At 38.9% G+C, this 17,538-nt stretch overlaps 1 protein-coding gene across 3 annotated transcripts in view; it reads left to right on the top strand.

Annotated features, from left to right (window-relative positions):
- The window catches only part of FBXL17 (F-box and leucine rich repeat protein 17), a 199,798-nt gene that overhangs the window by 61,994 nt on the left and 120,266 nt on the right, over positions 1-17,538 (top strand). For all 3 annotated transcript variants that reach the window (XM_051643658.1, XM_051643659.1, XM_051643662.1), the window contains exon 6: positions 5,029-5,159. In XM_051643658.1, the coding sequence (XP_051499618.1) occupies positions 5,029-5,159 (131 nt within the window). The remainder of the gene's footprint in view (positions 1-5,028; positions 5,160-17,538) is intronic.

Below are 17,538 nucleotides of genomic sequence, written 5' to 3'. Positions count from 1 at the left end.
CACTGATGAGGTCACCCCTCAGTGTCCTTCAGAAGATACCCAGATGCCTGCTTTGTAGTAAACTTAGAAAGCATTCCATGGGATAAGTAACTGGTGTATGTACTTTTTGTTGGGACTTGAGACTTGGGGATTCCAGTTTACTTCCCTCATGCTTTATTTGCAGATAATTTCTGTAGGTTATTAATACTGCAGATACAGTGACATGATAACCCTGAACACTGCACTTTTAAAAATTGCCAGAAATGACTGAGGAATTTGTGTTTGCCTCCTTGGTAGGGGAATTATTTTCTTACTTACAACATTCCTGTGAAGCTGCTAATTACCATATATGTCATATCAGGTACTTTTTCCTTTATTTGTTTCACTTTTCACAATTTTGTCTTGTGCCTTCCTGAAGCTTTATTTTTAATCTGTATTGGAATTTTTTTGATTTATCAAATAATGTCCAAGTATATTGTAATACCACTTGAAACAAACTATACTCAAGTAGCACGTTGTTGGCAAAAAGCATGCCTTTGCTTCCTACAAGCATTGTATTAGACTCAAAGGAGCCATTCTGAAATTATTTATATTTTTGAGTAAATGTATTTTGCAGGTTAAAGGAGTCCTTCCTGGCTTGCTCCTAGAGTGTAAAATAAACTAGAATTTTTCTAGGGTTGAAAGTTGAAGCATCTTCAAGGAAGACCCTGATTATCTCCCAGTGACTGGAAAAAGGGAAACATTACACCCATTTTTAAAACAGGTAGAAAGGAGGACCGTGGGGACTACCAACCTGTCAACCTCACTTCTGTACCTAGGAAGATCATGAAACAAAAGGGAATCCCTGAGGAAAAGGACTTGGAGGTGTTGGTTGATGAGAAGCTCAAAATGGGCTGGGAATGTGTGCTTGCATGTCTCTTCTGAGACCCCACCTGGAGTACTGTGTCCAGTTCTGGAGCTCCCAACACAAGAAGGACATGGAGGTCTTGGTGCGAGTCCTGAGCAGGGCCACAAAGATGATCCCTTCTTGTAGATAGGAGTCCCATTGGCAAGCCTCCAGTTGTCTGGGATCTCCCCTGTTATCCAGGACTGTTGGTAGATGATAGAGAGAGGCTTGGCGATCTCCTCTGCCAGCTCTCTCAGTACCCTCGGGTGAATCCCACCAGGCCCCGTAGACTTCTGAATGTCTAGGTGCTGCAGCAGGTCTCTGACTGCATCCTCATGGATTGTAGGGGGGGTTGTTCTGCTCTCCATCCTTATATTCCATCTCAGGAGTTCGAGTATCCTGAGGGCAGCTGGTCTGACTATTAAAGATGGAGGCAAAGAAGGCATTACATATGTCAGCCTTTTCTTCATCCCTGGTTGCCATGTTCCACCCTCATCCAATAAGGGATGGAGAATCTCCCTAATTCTCTTTTTGCTTTTAATGTATTTGTAAAACCTTTTTTTATTGGCCTTTTTGGGCAGTTTCCAGATTGAGTTCCCACTGGGCTTTCCCCTTCTAATTTTCTCTTTGTATGTCCTCACAAGCTCCCTGTATTCATCTTGAGTTGTCCGGCATTAACCTCTTGTAATTGTTTTTTGAGATATAATGGGACTTTTTCCATTAAAATATTAATCCCATTTTTTAAATAAAAAATGTTTACATATACATTTATCAGAAATAACAGACTGGTAATATGATGTTGATAGCTCTGATTTAAATAGGCAAAAGGGGTATTATTTTCTTCTGTCAAGTTCAGATTGATTCAAAATCATGTCAGAATGTCCATTATCTATGGGAATGTGTATCCTGTTCTGCAGCTCCTCAAAGTCATTCACTCATCTGAAATTGCAGTAGTGGTGTTGTATAGATCAAATTATACTTGAGGGGTTTATATTGATGTGAAACAGTCTCTTCAAACTTGTAACACAGTCAGTTTTTCTGGATCAAGTATATTGTGCCTGTTAAAAAGAAGAATTAACCTACCAGGCACGTCAGATGTCAGGTAGGCTGTTTATAATTGAATGAATGTGACAGTAAAATGGACAAATGATAGTTGAGTTACTGTATATTGAATATAATAGTAGACTATTATTCGTATTCTTAGTATTGGATGAGGGAAAGGTTGTGGATATTGTCTATCTGGACCTCCAAAAAGCATTTGACACTGTTCCCCATAGAACTTCTAAAAAAACTGGCTTCTCATGGCCTGGATGAGCACACGATCTGTTGGATCAAGCACTGGCTGGACAGTCAGGCCCAAAGAGTGGTGGTGAATGGAGTCAAATCCAGCTGGTGGCCAGTCACAAGTGCTGTTCCTCAGGGCTCAGCGTTGGGACCGTTTCTGTTTAACATCTTTATTGATGATCTTGATAAGGACATAGAGTGTATCATCAGTAAGTTTGCAGATGACACCAAGTTAGGTGGGAGTGTTGATCTGCATGAGGATAGGGAGGCTCTACAGAGAGACTTGAATAGATTGGATCGTTAGGCTGATGTTAATGGTCTGGGCTTCAACAAGGCCAAGTCCTGCACTTGGGCCACAACAACCCCATGCAATGCTACAGGCTTGGGGAAGTGTGGCTGGAAAGTGTCTGGCAGAAAAGGACCTGGGGGTTCTCATTGACAAGTGGCTGAATATGAGCCAGCAGTGTGCCCAGGTGGCCAAGAAAGCCAATGGCATCCTGGCTTGTCTTAGAAACAGTGTGACCTGCAGAAGTAGAGAGGTGATTGTCCCCCTGTACTCAGCACTGGTGAGGCCACACCTGCAGTACTGTGTCCAGTTTTGGGCCCCTCAATTCAAGAGAGGTATCGAGGTGCTGGAGTGAGTACAGAGGAGGGCAACGAAGCTGGTGAAGGGCCTAGAGAATCAATCTTATGAAGAACTCTTGAAGGAGCTGGGAATGTTTAGTTTGAGGAAGAGGAGGCTGAGGGGAGACCTCAGTCTCTACAGCTACAGGTTATTGTAGAGAGGTTGGTGCTGGTCTCTTTTCACAATATAGCAAGAGGGAATGGCTTTCAGCTGCACCAGGGGAGGTTTAGACTAGACATTAAGAATTTTTTTTTCACAGAAATAGTGGTCAGACACTGGAATAGGCTGCCCAGGGAGGTGGTTGAGTTACCATCCCTGGATGTGTTTTAGGGTTGTTTGGATGTAGTGTTCGTGGATATGATTTAGGGGAGAACATTGGGTTCTCCCCTAGGATAAAATCTACCTTGGAAAGCCTATTAGTTTGGTCAGTAGGAATACTAGGAATTCAGTTTTGATTTTGAGGCTACCCATGCAATGCCGAAGTCTCATTTTCCTGGGAAATCAATAATCCTTTCTGCTGCATTCATCATTCCATCAATGAGGTGAATGTTCTACTGGTACCTGTTGCCTATTTTGATGTCAAGCTATTTAGACACTTTTTGTTGAAGCATTGATCTCCATACATGGGTTAACTATAGTGTAAGTTCATGGGTTTTATTCTGTAAGTAATAATAATGACAGAAGAATCACCAGTATTATTACTTGCTCAGAAGAGCGGTGTTGCCATGAAAAAAAGCACATTTTAGTAAGAATTCTCTATGTTTTTTTAGTGGGATTATTTTCTACATGTCTTTGAGGTTTCCTTGTAAGTATTTGTTTACAGTCACAAAACATATGCATTGCTGAATTGTCCAGTAGGTTTATTTCTTGTGTCATAGGCATTGGCCACATTATTGCCAATGTAGTGTAAAAGCTAGAGGAATTACTTTGTGAGGGTGAGAAAAATTAAAGTTGCTTGAAGCTTCCCTTTCTCCGTGTAATTTATGCGGGGAAAAAAAAAAAAGAGAGTTTGGTTGTGAGCTTTTTTGGGGTGAATAGAAGGTAAGTCTTTTAAACTTCCTGCTAGAGCAGTATGTGTGAAGTGCAGAGAGGCGGAGCTTGTAAGATCTGTTTTATCAACACTGTATCAGCCATTATGTGCTTTTCTCTCTAATAGGGAAATGAGATTATCAGAAATTCAATGGGATTACAAGAAGCACGTCCACAGTATACCTGTGGTAGTACCTTAATAACAGGAATATTATTGTTGTACTTCTATAGACATACCCTGCAGTTGTTTCTTATAGGTCAGGTTCCTTAATTTTATGTTTGTTCTGCAGAATTTTTAGAAGCAATGTGTCGTTTATCTTGAGCTTTAGTTTGGAGAATGTTGAAAACTTTGGAACAAAATACCAGAACACCAGTTTCTGTGTACACACATGTATTTGAAGTCCTCAAATACTATTTTTTTTATTCCCCCTCCCACTTAAATACATTTATTTGCTAATTAACTGCTGAAGTGGACTGATTATATTATCTCAGTTGTGTACCTTTATTTAATTAGATCCCTAGTGAATTAAATCACTGAATTGGATTATTTTTTCTTTCTTACAGGGAAGGTAATTTAATTAAGGTGTCAGTGTTAGCTAATGCAGTTATTGTTCCAGAGTATAGTAGAGATTATTTCAGACAGCTTAAAAAGCAAACAGCACTTGGAGGTTATTATGGCTAAACTGATCCAGTGTTTAAGGATAGAGTAGAAATCTGTAACCATTTTCATGTTTAAATTCATAGCTCATAAAAGTAGTAAGAATGTTTTGTTTGCTTTTGAAGGACATTATAATGATTCCAAATATTAATAAATCAGGTTAATCCATGCAGAAATCTTAACCATACTGCTCTGTCAGTCTACTGCTCCTTCTGTGACTCCTTCATGCTCCATTTTTCTTATAATTAATGAGTTGATATGCTACCTTGGTATTTTACACTCCGTATAGTTAAAAGGAGGAAGGCCTACACCTCTAACTTTAGATGTACTGGAGCGTGAATGAGAATGTCTTGTTTTCATGGAGTAAGTGCCTGAATTCTGAATTTGCTGAAGTTGTTGAATAAAGTTAACTGTGTCCCTCTAACATGTTTATTTTTTCTGGGGAAAAAAAAAAAAAGTATATATATATTATACACAACTTCAGAAAGTTTAACTGTTTTTATAAGTGTTATGTGTGTGAACAAATTTAAAATTATTTCTTTCTATCTATCATATTTGTCTCAATAGCTAAGAAATCTTTCAAGCTTGGATCTACGTCATATAACAGAACTGGACAATGAAACCGTGATGGAAGTAGTGAAGAGATGCAAAAACCTTAATTCCCTCAATCTGTGTCTGAACTGGATCATTGATGACAGGTAACTTCATTTTAGCATCTGAAACTAGTTTAAAGCAAATTTAGCTGGTTGTATTAGTTGAGAATTATTCCTCATGATTCGGGTTGGAAGAGATCAGTAAAAGCAAGCAGTGTTTTCTGAGTGTTTGTTCTTGGTTGGTTTGGGTAAATCATCTAGACACATATTTTACAGAGTGTATATTTCTGCAGTGGAGAAAGGTTTGATTGTAACTGGATGACCACACTAATCTGTTTCCTGTAGTTTTCAAGACAATGTGCTCTTTACCCTTTGTGCTTGAGAAGTACAATTGCCATTATGATTCCTTCAGTATTTGGCCTGTATTTAAACAGATTTATATGCATACAAACAATTAAGCCTATTTTTGACTACAGAAGAAAAAATAAAATTCTTGTGGGTTAAGTAGTGGAATTACTGTCTTTTTAGAAAGCAACAAGTTCTTAATTTTTTGGCAGAGACTCTCCTGAATCAGACAGAAAGAGTAATTCGGTTATTGTGTTAGGCTTTTTCCTTTTGACCAGAATACCTCCTGTCCTGCTGTATTCTGTCCTTTTGATCAAGTAATATATTCTAACATTAAGTAAATACACACAGGTGAAGTATATATTGCAGATATGAAAAATATTGGTGATTTATAAAGTGGAAGTTTCCTTTTGAAATGAGAAAACTGAGCAAAGCCACCATCTCAGGGTACACAGGAAAGAACATTTTTAATTGTTTTTAACAGATTGATTCATTATATCTGGTGCTTTAAACAAAAGCGATGAGACAGTTGTAACAGAGAGGAATTCTAAATAGTTTTTATATATATATATATATATATATATATATATATATATTCATATACAAACCAGAATGGTGTGTTTTGGCAATCATATTTTTATGCATGTTTATAGAATTTTTTCTAATATATTCCCTAAAGGTTTTCTGAAGACTTTAGGAATGTGTGTAAGTGTAAGCAAGCTTAGACTTTGGTGAAAGTATAATGTTCTAAAAATACTAGGATTGAAATGTGCTGAATAGGAAGTACTACTGAACTTTTACTGTAATTTCTTTTAGCCTTAAAGGCTGTTTTTTGTTTTGTAGGTTTAGGTCAGACCCTTAACATAATTTCAGTGATTTTGAAAGCATTCGGTTGCCTCACATCTCTCTGCCTGCATATGCAAATAAAGCTACTGTAATGTAAAACTTTCGAAAAAAAGACTTAAGAGGAAAAAATGTAAATTTAAGAGACAGGCACTTTCTGGGTTTTAATTAAAGTACTTTAAAATGGTATACCTTTCTTGTGAACATTTTGAGAACAGTCTGCTAAGTATCGTCTGAACTGATGGCAAACTGGTCTTGAAATCACTTTGCTAGAATAAGAAATGTATCTTCCTATTACATGTATATGAATTGAAAACATCATGTTGAATATATGTAGAATTATGGAGATTAACTGGACAGCTGGAAAGGAAACCCTTTCCAGCAATTGACAGATAACTTGCTGGTTTTTGTAAAGTTTTAGGCATCTGACTTTTTTCTCAGTAGTTCTTTCTATTTTGTGTTTATTTCTGATCATACTTGTCTGTACTTTTTAAACAGGCAGCTAATACCTAGAATTTGACTAAAATTTAATTTCAGGTATTTAAATTAGCTTCTAGCTAACAGGAAACAAAAAGAGCATTTAGGTAATAATTAATGCCTTTGTTAAAACTTACTCCCATTCAGTCATTTGGCAATTGAAGTCTTTTTCCCATTTTAAGAGTGAATACCTGTCTTAACTGAGTAATGTAATTTCCCTTATTCCTCCTAAATACCACATTAAGAATTGTTGAAAATTATATAAAAGGAACGTTACACAACCACTGGGCTTTAATCAATGTAGGCACCAGTTCAGCAGAGTATCATGAGTGTATTCACTTTGAAGATATGAGTGATCCTTCAGAAGTTCACAGGTGCTTACTTTGTGTAAAAACCCAAGTTAGTTTAAACTCACTAAATTAGTTTATAAATGATTTAAGGCAAGATGAGATTTGTTTGTTTGTGTATTTATTTATTTGTTTATTTAGCCCTTTAGTGGCTCCTAGTCAAAGGAGATAGAAGATTCTACATTGTGATACCTTTGAGTAAACCTATTGTTTATCATTGCTTCCATAATGTACAAGATACTAGCAGTCTGATGTTTTACCTGGCTCTTGGTTTTAAAACAGAGATCAGTTCCACCCCCTTATCTCTCAGTCCCCCATTATCAAACCTGCTTACTTGTGAGATCTGACTACACAGAGCTTGTATTCCAGATTTTTTTGAAACTTAACAAGAAACCTTTTTGTTCGTTCTAGAATGATTGTGAGTTTTCTTTTCTTTAAAGCCTTGGAAAACTGTTTTCTTCCATTTTTTTAATGAAGAATCAAAGGTGAAAGAAAACTAGAAAGTTCTCAAAAATACCACTAAAGCTTCAAGATATACCTGTGAATTATCTCTTAAAGGTAGTTGATTATTGGTAGGTTTTACAGCAGAAGTAAATCATGCGTTTTAAAATTTGAATTTAGATTTCATTGTTGTTTCCAGAAATCCATACAAATTTTTGCATAAGCAAGGCTGTGGACCTAGAATATTCATAATGCTCTCTTGCATGTGATACAGTGTCACATGTAATGCTGTGACCTTTACATTTCTTGCTAAGTAACTCAAAGGAACTGGAAATTACAGAGTGCACTATCTGCATGACAGGCATTTGCTAAGATTTTTGGTGCTGTGATTCTTTTGCACATGCAATAATTAACAAGAACTAGAATTTCCCTGATTTTGATTTAAAGCTATTTTTGTTTTTGAAAGTATACATCAAAAAGGCTTATGTAGGACAGTAAAAAAAAAATTATTTTTACCTAATTAAAAAATATGTTCAATATGTTGAGTTGAGATAGTCTTGACATTAGTTTTAAAATAAAAGGAAAACAGATCTCTTATAATGACATATAAAAATGTCTCTAAAAATTGAGTTAAGTGAGTTAAAAATATATGAAAACAATCTAACATAATACCTTCTGTAAGTATTATAGCTCCATCAAAATAGTATACTATGAAGCTTGATTTAAATAATCTTACCTACGTGAAGTGGTCACTACATTTGCTCTTGTGAATTTCAATTGGTACAATAAAATTAGCAATGTGTAGAAATAAATATCATGCGTGATTCAGGAAGATGTTGTATGACTTTCTGACAGTTTTCTGGGATGCATAGTTTTCCTAGTAGCTTGAGGAACATCTGCTGTTTGTTGGATCCCTAAATGATCAAGGAGCAGTTAATCTAACAAGATTTGTGAATCTTACCACCATGGACTTTGAGTTGCAATTCACTTCAACTTCTGTATTACCTAATTCACCTAGAGCTAGACCTCAAAAAGCTTAGAATTGGCTGTGAAGTTTTCAGATGCTTAGGAAGTAGTAATCCATTACTAAAACACTCCCTTATTAATATTAGTACAGAGGACATTTGACATCCCCTATTGTATCTATGGTTCATCTCATAAATATCATGGTGCATGAAATAGGGCAGATAAGGTAAGGAGTTGTATCTAGAGCTCCAGTGAGATTTTTTAATGCCATAGCACTACCAGTCATCTGGGATAATGTTCCACCTGCATAACAAAACTAATTCTTGGTTTTGCAGTCACAGGACAATATATCCCAACCTTTTGAGAACTTTAGTCCTTCCTCTGTAGGTGGTGCCAAGTGCTCTTGTCATAACATCTTGAGAGCTGTATTTTTTCACATAATTTATGACACACTGGTTGTAGGTGACTTTATTAGCAGGTGCTGAGATTTGCAGAGCACCTGGAGGTTCTTGGGAGTAAGCTGTAGCTGTGACTTGGATGCAAATACACAGTATCTGCATGGCACAGTAAAACATCAAGTAATATTGGTTGATGACTTTGTAGTGTTATTGATTCCTGCCATCAAACTTCTAATTAGTGATGGGGGAGGGGGGAAGTATATGTTGTGCTTCCCTCTGAGTCTTCAGCAAAGAAGGGAAACCTGTATTTGGTCTAATAATACCATTTCTGAGAAAAACTGCTGTTCTTCTGTGCTGCTTCTGAAGTGTCATTGTGGACAAACTAGAGTAAATAGTGTAATAGGACAGTCTTCCCGTGCTGTAATGATTAAGACTTGGTGGTGAGGATTCTGGTTGGATTCCAAGATGGAGGAATAATATACTACTGACTTTTGACAAGCTTAGTAGTCAGGAAGTGAAGATATGGAGGAAATTCAGAGGCAACATGGTAAATGGTTGGAAGCCTTGATAACCAAAATATCTGTGATACAGCATCATCAGGAGAAAGGAGCAGATTCTCCATTGAAGAGGCTCCATCTGCTTAATTCTGTTGGGTCACTAATATAGCATCATTTACTCAGAATTTGCTATCATACTTCTTGGCAGAGAGCATATGGACATTTCTGTGTTGTTACTTAGCAGAGTAAATAGTTAACATGTTTTCCATATGCTAGACAAGTGTTAAAAAAAATAAATCTGTGTTGACTGCCTGCCTGTATTTCATTTGGGGAATACATATAGTCAGCCTTGGAAGCAACTGTTGTAATCTGGATGTGTTTTGGGTAAAGGATACAATGCTGATGATGGTTTCAGCAAGCGGTTAGCTCACTAGTTTTATTCCCAGAGCTGCTGGTGAATGCCCCAACATGAGCAGACATGAGCATCAAAATAGTTGCTCTGTTATTACAATAATTTTTTTTTAAAAATGCAATATTAGTGAATCCTAGAATTATTTTCAAGAGAAAAAAAAGATACTATTGATTTGGAAATTATTTCAATAAAATTACTTTAAAATGTGTTAGTCAGTGTGGTATGACTTCAGTAGTGGGGGAGGAGCCACTGAGGTGACTCCTGTAAGAAGCTGCTGGAAGCTCCCCCAGCTCCAAAGCTGGACCCGCCTCTTGCAAAGGCTGATCCCATCAGTGGTGGTGACAACACCTCTGCGATTAACATATTTAAGGAGTGGAAAAGGAAACAGCTAAAACTCTGGAGGGCAGAGGAGAAGGAGAAGTGAGAGCAATACCTGATCAGAGATGCCAAGGTCAGTGAAGAAGGAGAGGGAGGAGGTGCCCGAGCAGAGATTCCCCTGCAGCCAAAGGACAACAGTGGAGCATATCTGGACCTGCAGCCCCTGGAGACCATCGTAGAGCAGATATGGACCCACAGCTGTGGAAGGCCCCATGTTTGTCACCAGTTTTTTCTGCATCTATTTAGTGATCAGGTTGAACCAAAACATAGAGAACCAAACTGCTCTCTCTCCCTGCTCCACCCACCCTCCCAGGGAAAGGTAAAAAGGGGAGTACGGAACGGACTTAAAGGTTGGAAATTAAAGCTAGAACAAAGTTTAATGGAACTGGGAAGGGATAATAACTAAAGTAATGAAAAATATACAAATACATATACGAGTATGTATACTCAAAACCTGGTGTTAATGGTAGCTGATAAAACCATCTGAAGATCCCTTATGGCAGAGTCCACATAGAAAAACAGGTCCAGGACTCTTACCAAACAAGAGATGGAGTAGGATTCTGCAGAGCATGTGGTGAGCTGAAGACAGACAGCCAGGAGCCGCTTTCCAAGATGTCCACTGGAAGAGAGAAAAAGGAGCCAAGGCCCCAGATTCTGGTGTTTTATAGGGTATGGCAGAAAATGAGAGGGAATACTGAGGTCATGCAACCTTATGTTTTCTTCCCCCTGGACCTCCTCGGGGTCCTAGGTAATACCTTCTGTCTCCCTTGGGCTTGGCCATCAATGCCATAAAATTGGTTTCTGGCCCCTCAAACTGTAACACTAAAGTAAACATGTATAAAGCCTTCGGGTTGCCTATATTTTTGCACAGGCAAAAATGTTAATTTTATCTGTGGTGACTACAAATGCTAGTCAATCATCTTTGTGTTTATCACCTTTATTCCTACTGAAGTGGAAATGTGCTTCGGGAACACTGCTACTTATTCCTACTATTTTATATAATCTGGACTTGGGAGTGTAGTGAAGCCTTCCAGAGAGATAACTGTGCTTTCAGATGATACTTGTCATTAATCATTCTAGGTGAATATTAGCATTTCTTAATACTAATGTAATTTCATCTCTTCAGTGTTATCTGAAAGATGATCTCCTTTGAGTTCTCTGCATGTTCATCAGGTATTTAGTCAGCTGCATTAAAACCCAAACTCCATAAAAATTATATAATGTGGCAGAAATTAGTTTTACTTTTAAAATTACTTACTCTGTAGAATGACATACTTTTTCATTAAATTAATAAGAAAATTTGCTTTGTCCTACTTTAATTCCAGTAATACGTTATGATTAGCCCAGAGTGGTGAGTTCATGTTGTCTGGCTGCCAGATACCCACCCAGCTGCTCTGTCACTCCTTCCCCCTCCTCCTTAACAGGACAGGAGAGGGAAATAAAATGGAAAAACTCATGCATCAAGATAAAGACAAGGGGATAACTCACTGATTTCTGCCATGGGCAAAACAGGCCTAATTTAGGGTAGATTAATGTATTGGCAACTAAAAACAGGATAGGATAGTGATGAATAAAAGGGCAAAAATAAACGACCTTCCCCTTTTTCCCAGACTCAACTAAAATCCTGCATTCTCAACTTACCTGCCTCTTCCCCTTGAGGCAGTGCAGGGCAGTGGGGAACAGGGATTGCAATCGGTTTGTAAGACTTCATCTCTGCCGCTCCATTCTCACACTTTTCCTCTGCTCTGGCACTGGTTCTTGTACTGGGTTTATGTGACAAGGTTTTGAGAGTGGAAGGACAGCAGGGGTGGCTTATGTGAGAAATGACGGAAGCTACTTCCATGTCAGAGAGAGCCAGTTCCAGCTGGCTCCAAACGGACCCACTTCTGGACAAGGCTGAGGCAGTCAGTGATAGGATAACATATTTTAAAAGGTTAAAAAATGCTTTGTACAGCAGCCAAAAAGAGAGCAGTAACAATATGTCAGAGAAACAGATACCAAGGTCAGTGAAAAAGGAGGAGGTTCTCCAGGCACTGGAACAGAGAATCCTCTACAGCCTGTGGTGAAGACTTTGGTGATGCACGTCGTCCCCTGCAGCCCGTGGAGGTTTGCGATGGAGCACATATCCACTCTGTAGCCCATGGAGGACCCCACATCATAGCAGGTAGATGTGTCCTGAAGGAAGCTGTGAGCCTATGGAGACCCCACACTGGAGCAGGAACTGCAGCCCATGGAAAGGAGCACACAGAGCAGCACGTTTTCTAGCGGAACTGTGATCCTCTGGAGGACCCATGCTGGGGCAGTCTGTTACTGAAGGACTGCATTCTGTGGAAAAGACCCATGCTGGAAAAGTTCTTCTAGGACTGCAGCCTGTGGCAATGACCCACACTGGAGAAGGTTGTGAAAACTGTCTCCCATGGGAGGAACTCCATTCAAGAGTGGAAGTGTGTGAGTAGGAAGGAGCAACAGAGTCAGTGTTATGAACTACCTGCAGCCCCCATTCACCATTGTCCTTCACTGGGGAAAAGAAGTGAGGGGGTTGCAGTGAAGTTGAGCCCAGGAAAAAGGTTGGTTTGAAGTGTTTTTAAATCTCTTCTTATTTTTCATGAGTCTGCTCTGTCTTAATTGGCAATAAATTAAATCAGTTTCTCTAAGTCAAGTCTGTTTTGCCCATGATGCTAAGTGGTGATGAGCTACCTCCCTCTCCTTTTCTTCACCCATAAGCATTTCATCTTCTTTTCTACCTCTCTGCTTCTGAGGAGAGGGAGTGAGAGAGCAACTGGGCAGCCAGCCAAGATACCAGAGCTCTCCATGGGTTACTGTCTTTCACAAAGTTCTCCAGTGAGTCTTTCCCATTGGCTGCAGTTCTTCAAGAAATATTACAATGTGGGTCCCTTCCATGGGATACAATCCATAACTGCTCCAAGCATGGGTCCCCCACAGGGACTGTTTCTGCCAGATAGCATTCTCATTCACGGGCTTCTTTCCATGGGCTGCAGGCTGTCAAGAGAACCTCAAGAGCACCTCCATCTGCTGCATCATGGATGCTCTACAGGCTGCAATGTGAATATTTGCTCCAGGGTGGACAATGAGCTGCAAGGCGACAACCTGCCTCACTAGGCTTTCCTTAAGGGGCTTCAGGGGAATCTCTACTTCTCTGATGCCTGGAGAAAATCTGCTCCTTCATTCTTCTCTGACCTTCGTGTCTGCAGGGCTGTTTCTCCCATTGTCCTCATTTGTCTCTCTTGCACTTGGCTATACAACTTTTTTTCATTTTCTTAAATATGTTTTTGCCATCATCTTGACACTACTAAAATATTTTAGTATATTTTCTTTGACCTTGAAAACAAAAAAAACCCCACACTGTTGTGCCTGATCACTCTCCCTACTATTTTTATTCTTCCATAAATAAGTCAATTTTTATTCTTACTGTAGGTTAGCTTGGTCTAACAGCCAAACACCTACCTAGCTCTCCATTCCCCTCTCAGCAGAACTAGAGAAGAAAACAAAACGAAACAAAAAAAGGAAAAAAATTGAAATGAGACAGTGATAAAGAGCTGTGAAAATGAGCTGTGATAAAGACCAGGAAATCACCAGTTACTGTCAAGGGTAAAGCAGATTTGAATTGGGGAACATTAAGTCTGATTCATTACTAGCTAAACCAGATTTGGGTAGTGAGAAATAAAAGGGGGAACATTGAACCACTACTTTTCCTGCCTCTTTCCCAGGCTTAACTTCACATCTTCACTCCTGAGTTCTCTACTGCCCCAAGCAGTAGAGGGGAACAAGCAGAGGGGTGTCACAGTCAGTACACGGTGATTCCTCTCTGCTGTCCTTTCCTCCTCACATTTGTCCTCTGCTCTGTTGTGGATTCTCCATGGGCCATGGGTCTTTTAGAAGTATCCATCTGCTCTGGCTTGGGCTATTCCTCTCTGCTGTCCTTTCCTCCTCAAGTTTGTCCTCTGCTCTGGTATGGATTCTCCATGGGCCACAGGTCTTTTAGAAGCATCCATCTGCACTGGCGTGGGCTCCCTCCATGGGCTATAGTGTAGGTATCTGGCCCAGTGCAATGGTGCACTTCCACCTCCACCTTCCGTGACCTTGGCATTTGTACTGCTGTTTCTCATGCTCTTTCTTTTCCCTCTTCCTCTGTGTTTTGTGGGGTTTTTGCTTGTGTTTTCCTTTTCTTAAATACGTTATCCCAGAGATGCCACCATCGTGGCTGAGAGGACCAGCAGTGCCCTGAGTCTGTTTGAGCCAGCTGTGTCTGTGTTGTGGTTTGGGCCTAACATGACAACAAAGGACCAGCTCAATCGAACTGCCCCACACACACAAGCACTGGGATGTGGAGGACACAAGCCAACTAGAAGCTCATAGGCAAAGAGGGTTCATTCACCGATTAAGGTCACAGGCAAAACAGACTCAACTTGGGGAAGAATAATACTTTAATTTCACATTAATCAAATGCACACAGGGCACAGACAACACAAAGAGCAGTACTTGCTTACATTACCCCCACCCTTTCCTTCTTCCCGGGTCCAAATTACTTTGTTCTGGATTTCTTTCCCAGCTTCCCCCCGGTGGCTCAGGGGGACCTGATCTCTCTTCATCAAGACCACCCAGCCATGCCAGCATCTGCACCTAGTATGGCAGTTTTCATTTCACCACTAAGGACAGCTTACTGGGAGTCAGGATTTTTCCCCTAACCATTTAAAATGTGAAGTTGCACGATTCTCCTTATTGTGGTTACCAAAACAGATATTCTGTTTTGTTCATCACACCATTGAGGTAGCATTTATACTGCAATTTTTCAATCATGGACTTGGTACTTGTCATCACTCATTTCTTATTTCAGTGAAGTGATATCTTAGATAGTTTAGTTTTTTGTCTCGTGCAGTGAACATCTTAGATGCCTAGGAATGCAGTATTAACTTCCTGCAGAATCTAGCCATGGCCACACATTTGTGCCATTCTGTGTTATTTTAGCTAAAACACTGTTATACTTTTCAGTCCAGTCCGCAGGTGATTTGAAAAAAACATGGCTTATGGTTCAACTCATATCTCAACAGTTATCCTGAAAATCAGTATCCTCCTCAGAATTAGTAGTTGGTTCAAGATTCTAGTTCTGAGCCCTGAACTCACTTTATAAAGGCTTCTGGGAACAGTTTATTTGACATTGTTATGAAATAAATTAATTTTTACAAGCATTTGGTTGAAACAGATCACTCTCATCCTGTCTACAAAGTTTAACCAATGATAAAAGTCAGAACACGTTTTCCATAATTACGCATAACTGTCCATTTTTTTAGGTTTTAGCCTGCTGCTTCTGCTTCTTTCTATGACTAGTATTTAGGAATAATTTTTAGGAATAATTTTCTGCTGGAAGATAATGTTCTTAGTAAGAATAAAACTTTCACAGTATTGTCGTGATTTTCCACCCTTTCATCTTTCTTTACATACTAGAAAAATGGGGGGAAATAGTCTGCTGTTGTCACATTGCTGAAATGTAAGATAAATGAAGCTTTGTAAATGGTGAAAATATGAGGAAGGTGATTAAGTCTGACAATTCTTCTGTAAAAACTAGAAATTATAAATATCTTCAGTGATTAGTTATGAATTTAGTGCAAGAGATTAGCATCAGCCCAAACAATTTTATGAGATATGACATTAAAAAGAAATTGGAAGATAGGTATGCACTTGTTAAACCAAAGGAGAAATTGCTTAGACTTGATTGCTAATTATCAAAAATGGCAGACTTGATGCAAATGTGGATTGGCTATTTTCTGGATGACATTCCTTACAGAAATTAAGGAAGTACAATGTTCTCTGAAGGATTGAGAATGACAGTGTGTTATAAATCTGAGTCCTTAGTGCACAGTGAAAATTAAAAGTGTATATATATTTTTTTTTTTTTTTTTGTACAGATACAGTATTTACAGTGTTATAATTTAAAGTAATACTGAAGAATAAAAAAATCCAACCTACTAATGCTCAGAGGCAAAGATGTAGTCCCATTGCAATTATCGTTGCATTCTGAGGTTACAACCTATAATTCACTGTGCAGTCTGAAGAGACACAGTACTTGAAAAAAAGAGAGAAGAAGGGATGGTGTCTTAATGATTCTCTGCACTGTCTATATTATTTAAAGTCTATCAGTATATCCATTATAAAGACTGTTTGAAAGGAGCGTAACCACATTCTAAATTTATTTTGTGCTGTTCCTTGCTGCATGGGTTAAAAGATCCAAATTAAAATAATTTTGCAAATGTTAGGTGTTTGTAGTGGGGGCTTTTTTGTATGTAGGTGAACATATGACCCATGTTATCAGTGGGATTATGCCATCATATAAATGGAAAATATGTCAGATGATATATGCTAATCACCTTGGATCCTGATCAGGTTAACGCAGTGATCCCCTTTTTCTCTTGTTAAAACCAAAGAAGGCTGATACATGCTGATTTTTCTAGGATGTTAAATGTAGATATTCTTCTGTGTTTAGAATTCAAGATCAAGCAGTATGTTCTGACTTGTGAAGGAGACAAAAAATTAATGTACCTTTGGGAAGTTGTAGTAAGTTTGAAGAGGAAGATTGTGGAAATTAAAGCTGAGCTGACAGAATGAACGACAGATAGTTCTGGAATTGGCAGTAGTAATATATTGAGGAAAATGAGCAGTAACTTAAACTGAAAGTGGTGATCATTGTGATGTATGTGGGGAATAGGCAGTGAAACACAAGTGACTGATGCAAACAAGAAAATAAATTTAAAAGTGACTAAGCAGTGACTTAGATTTTGTTTGGAATTTCACTGTTCTGCATACTCTGTGACCACGATCTACTGATTTTCAGAACCAGTTTTGGAGTGTTCTGAGAATTCCTTCAGTCCATGCACCTAGCTTTTAATCTTGTTTAAAAGCATCTTGCTTTTAATCTTCTTGAGGAAGAAACTGGTATACACCCACTTCTGTGTTCCAGAAGTGGTCTGAGACTCAGTCAGCTTGTACAGATAACATTCAGTGTTTCCAGGCCTTACAGTTCTAATTTACACAGAAAAGACAGGAAACACCATGCCTGCTCATTAAGAATACGCTGGATTTTTCACTGGCACCCATTTTTATAATCTGTATAGTATCCTCTTGCATTATGCCACACCTGGATTACTGTGACCATTTCTGTGCTCCTAAGAGCAAGAAAGACATGGATGTACTAGAGAGAGTCCTGTAAAAGGCCAAAAATGTGATGAAGGGACTGGAGCAGCTCTTCTATGAGGAAAGGCTGACAGAGGTGTAACTGTTTAGCCTAGGAAAGGCCTGGGGAGATTTATCAATATGTACAAATACCTGAAGGAAGACTGCAGAGAAGGAGGAGCCAGGTGCTTGTCA

The sequence above is a fragment of the Apus apus genome, chromosome Z (genome assembly GCF_020740795.1).
Source record: "Apus apus isolate bApuApu2 chromosome Z, bApuApu2.pri.cur, whole genome shotgun sequence".
NCBI classification, from domain to species: Eukaryota; Metazoa; Chordata; class Aves; order Apodiformes; family Apodidae; genus Apus; species Apus apus.
Note: the sequence above shows the minus strand (reverse complement) of the source record. Positions and strands in the feature narration are given on the sequence as shown.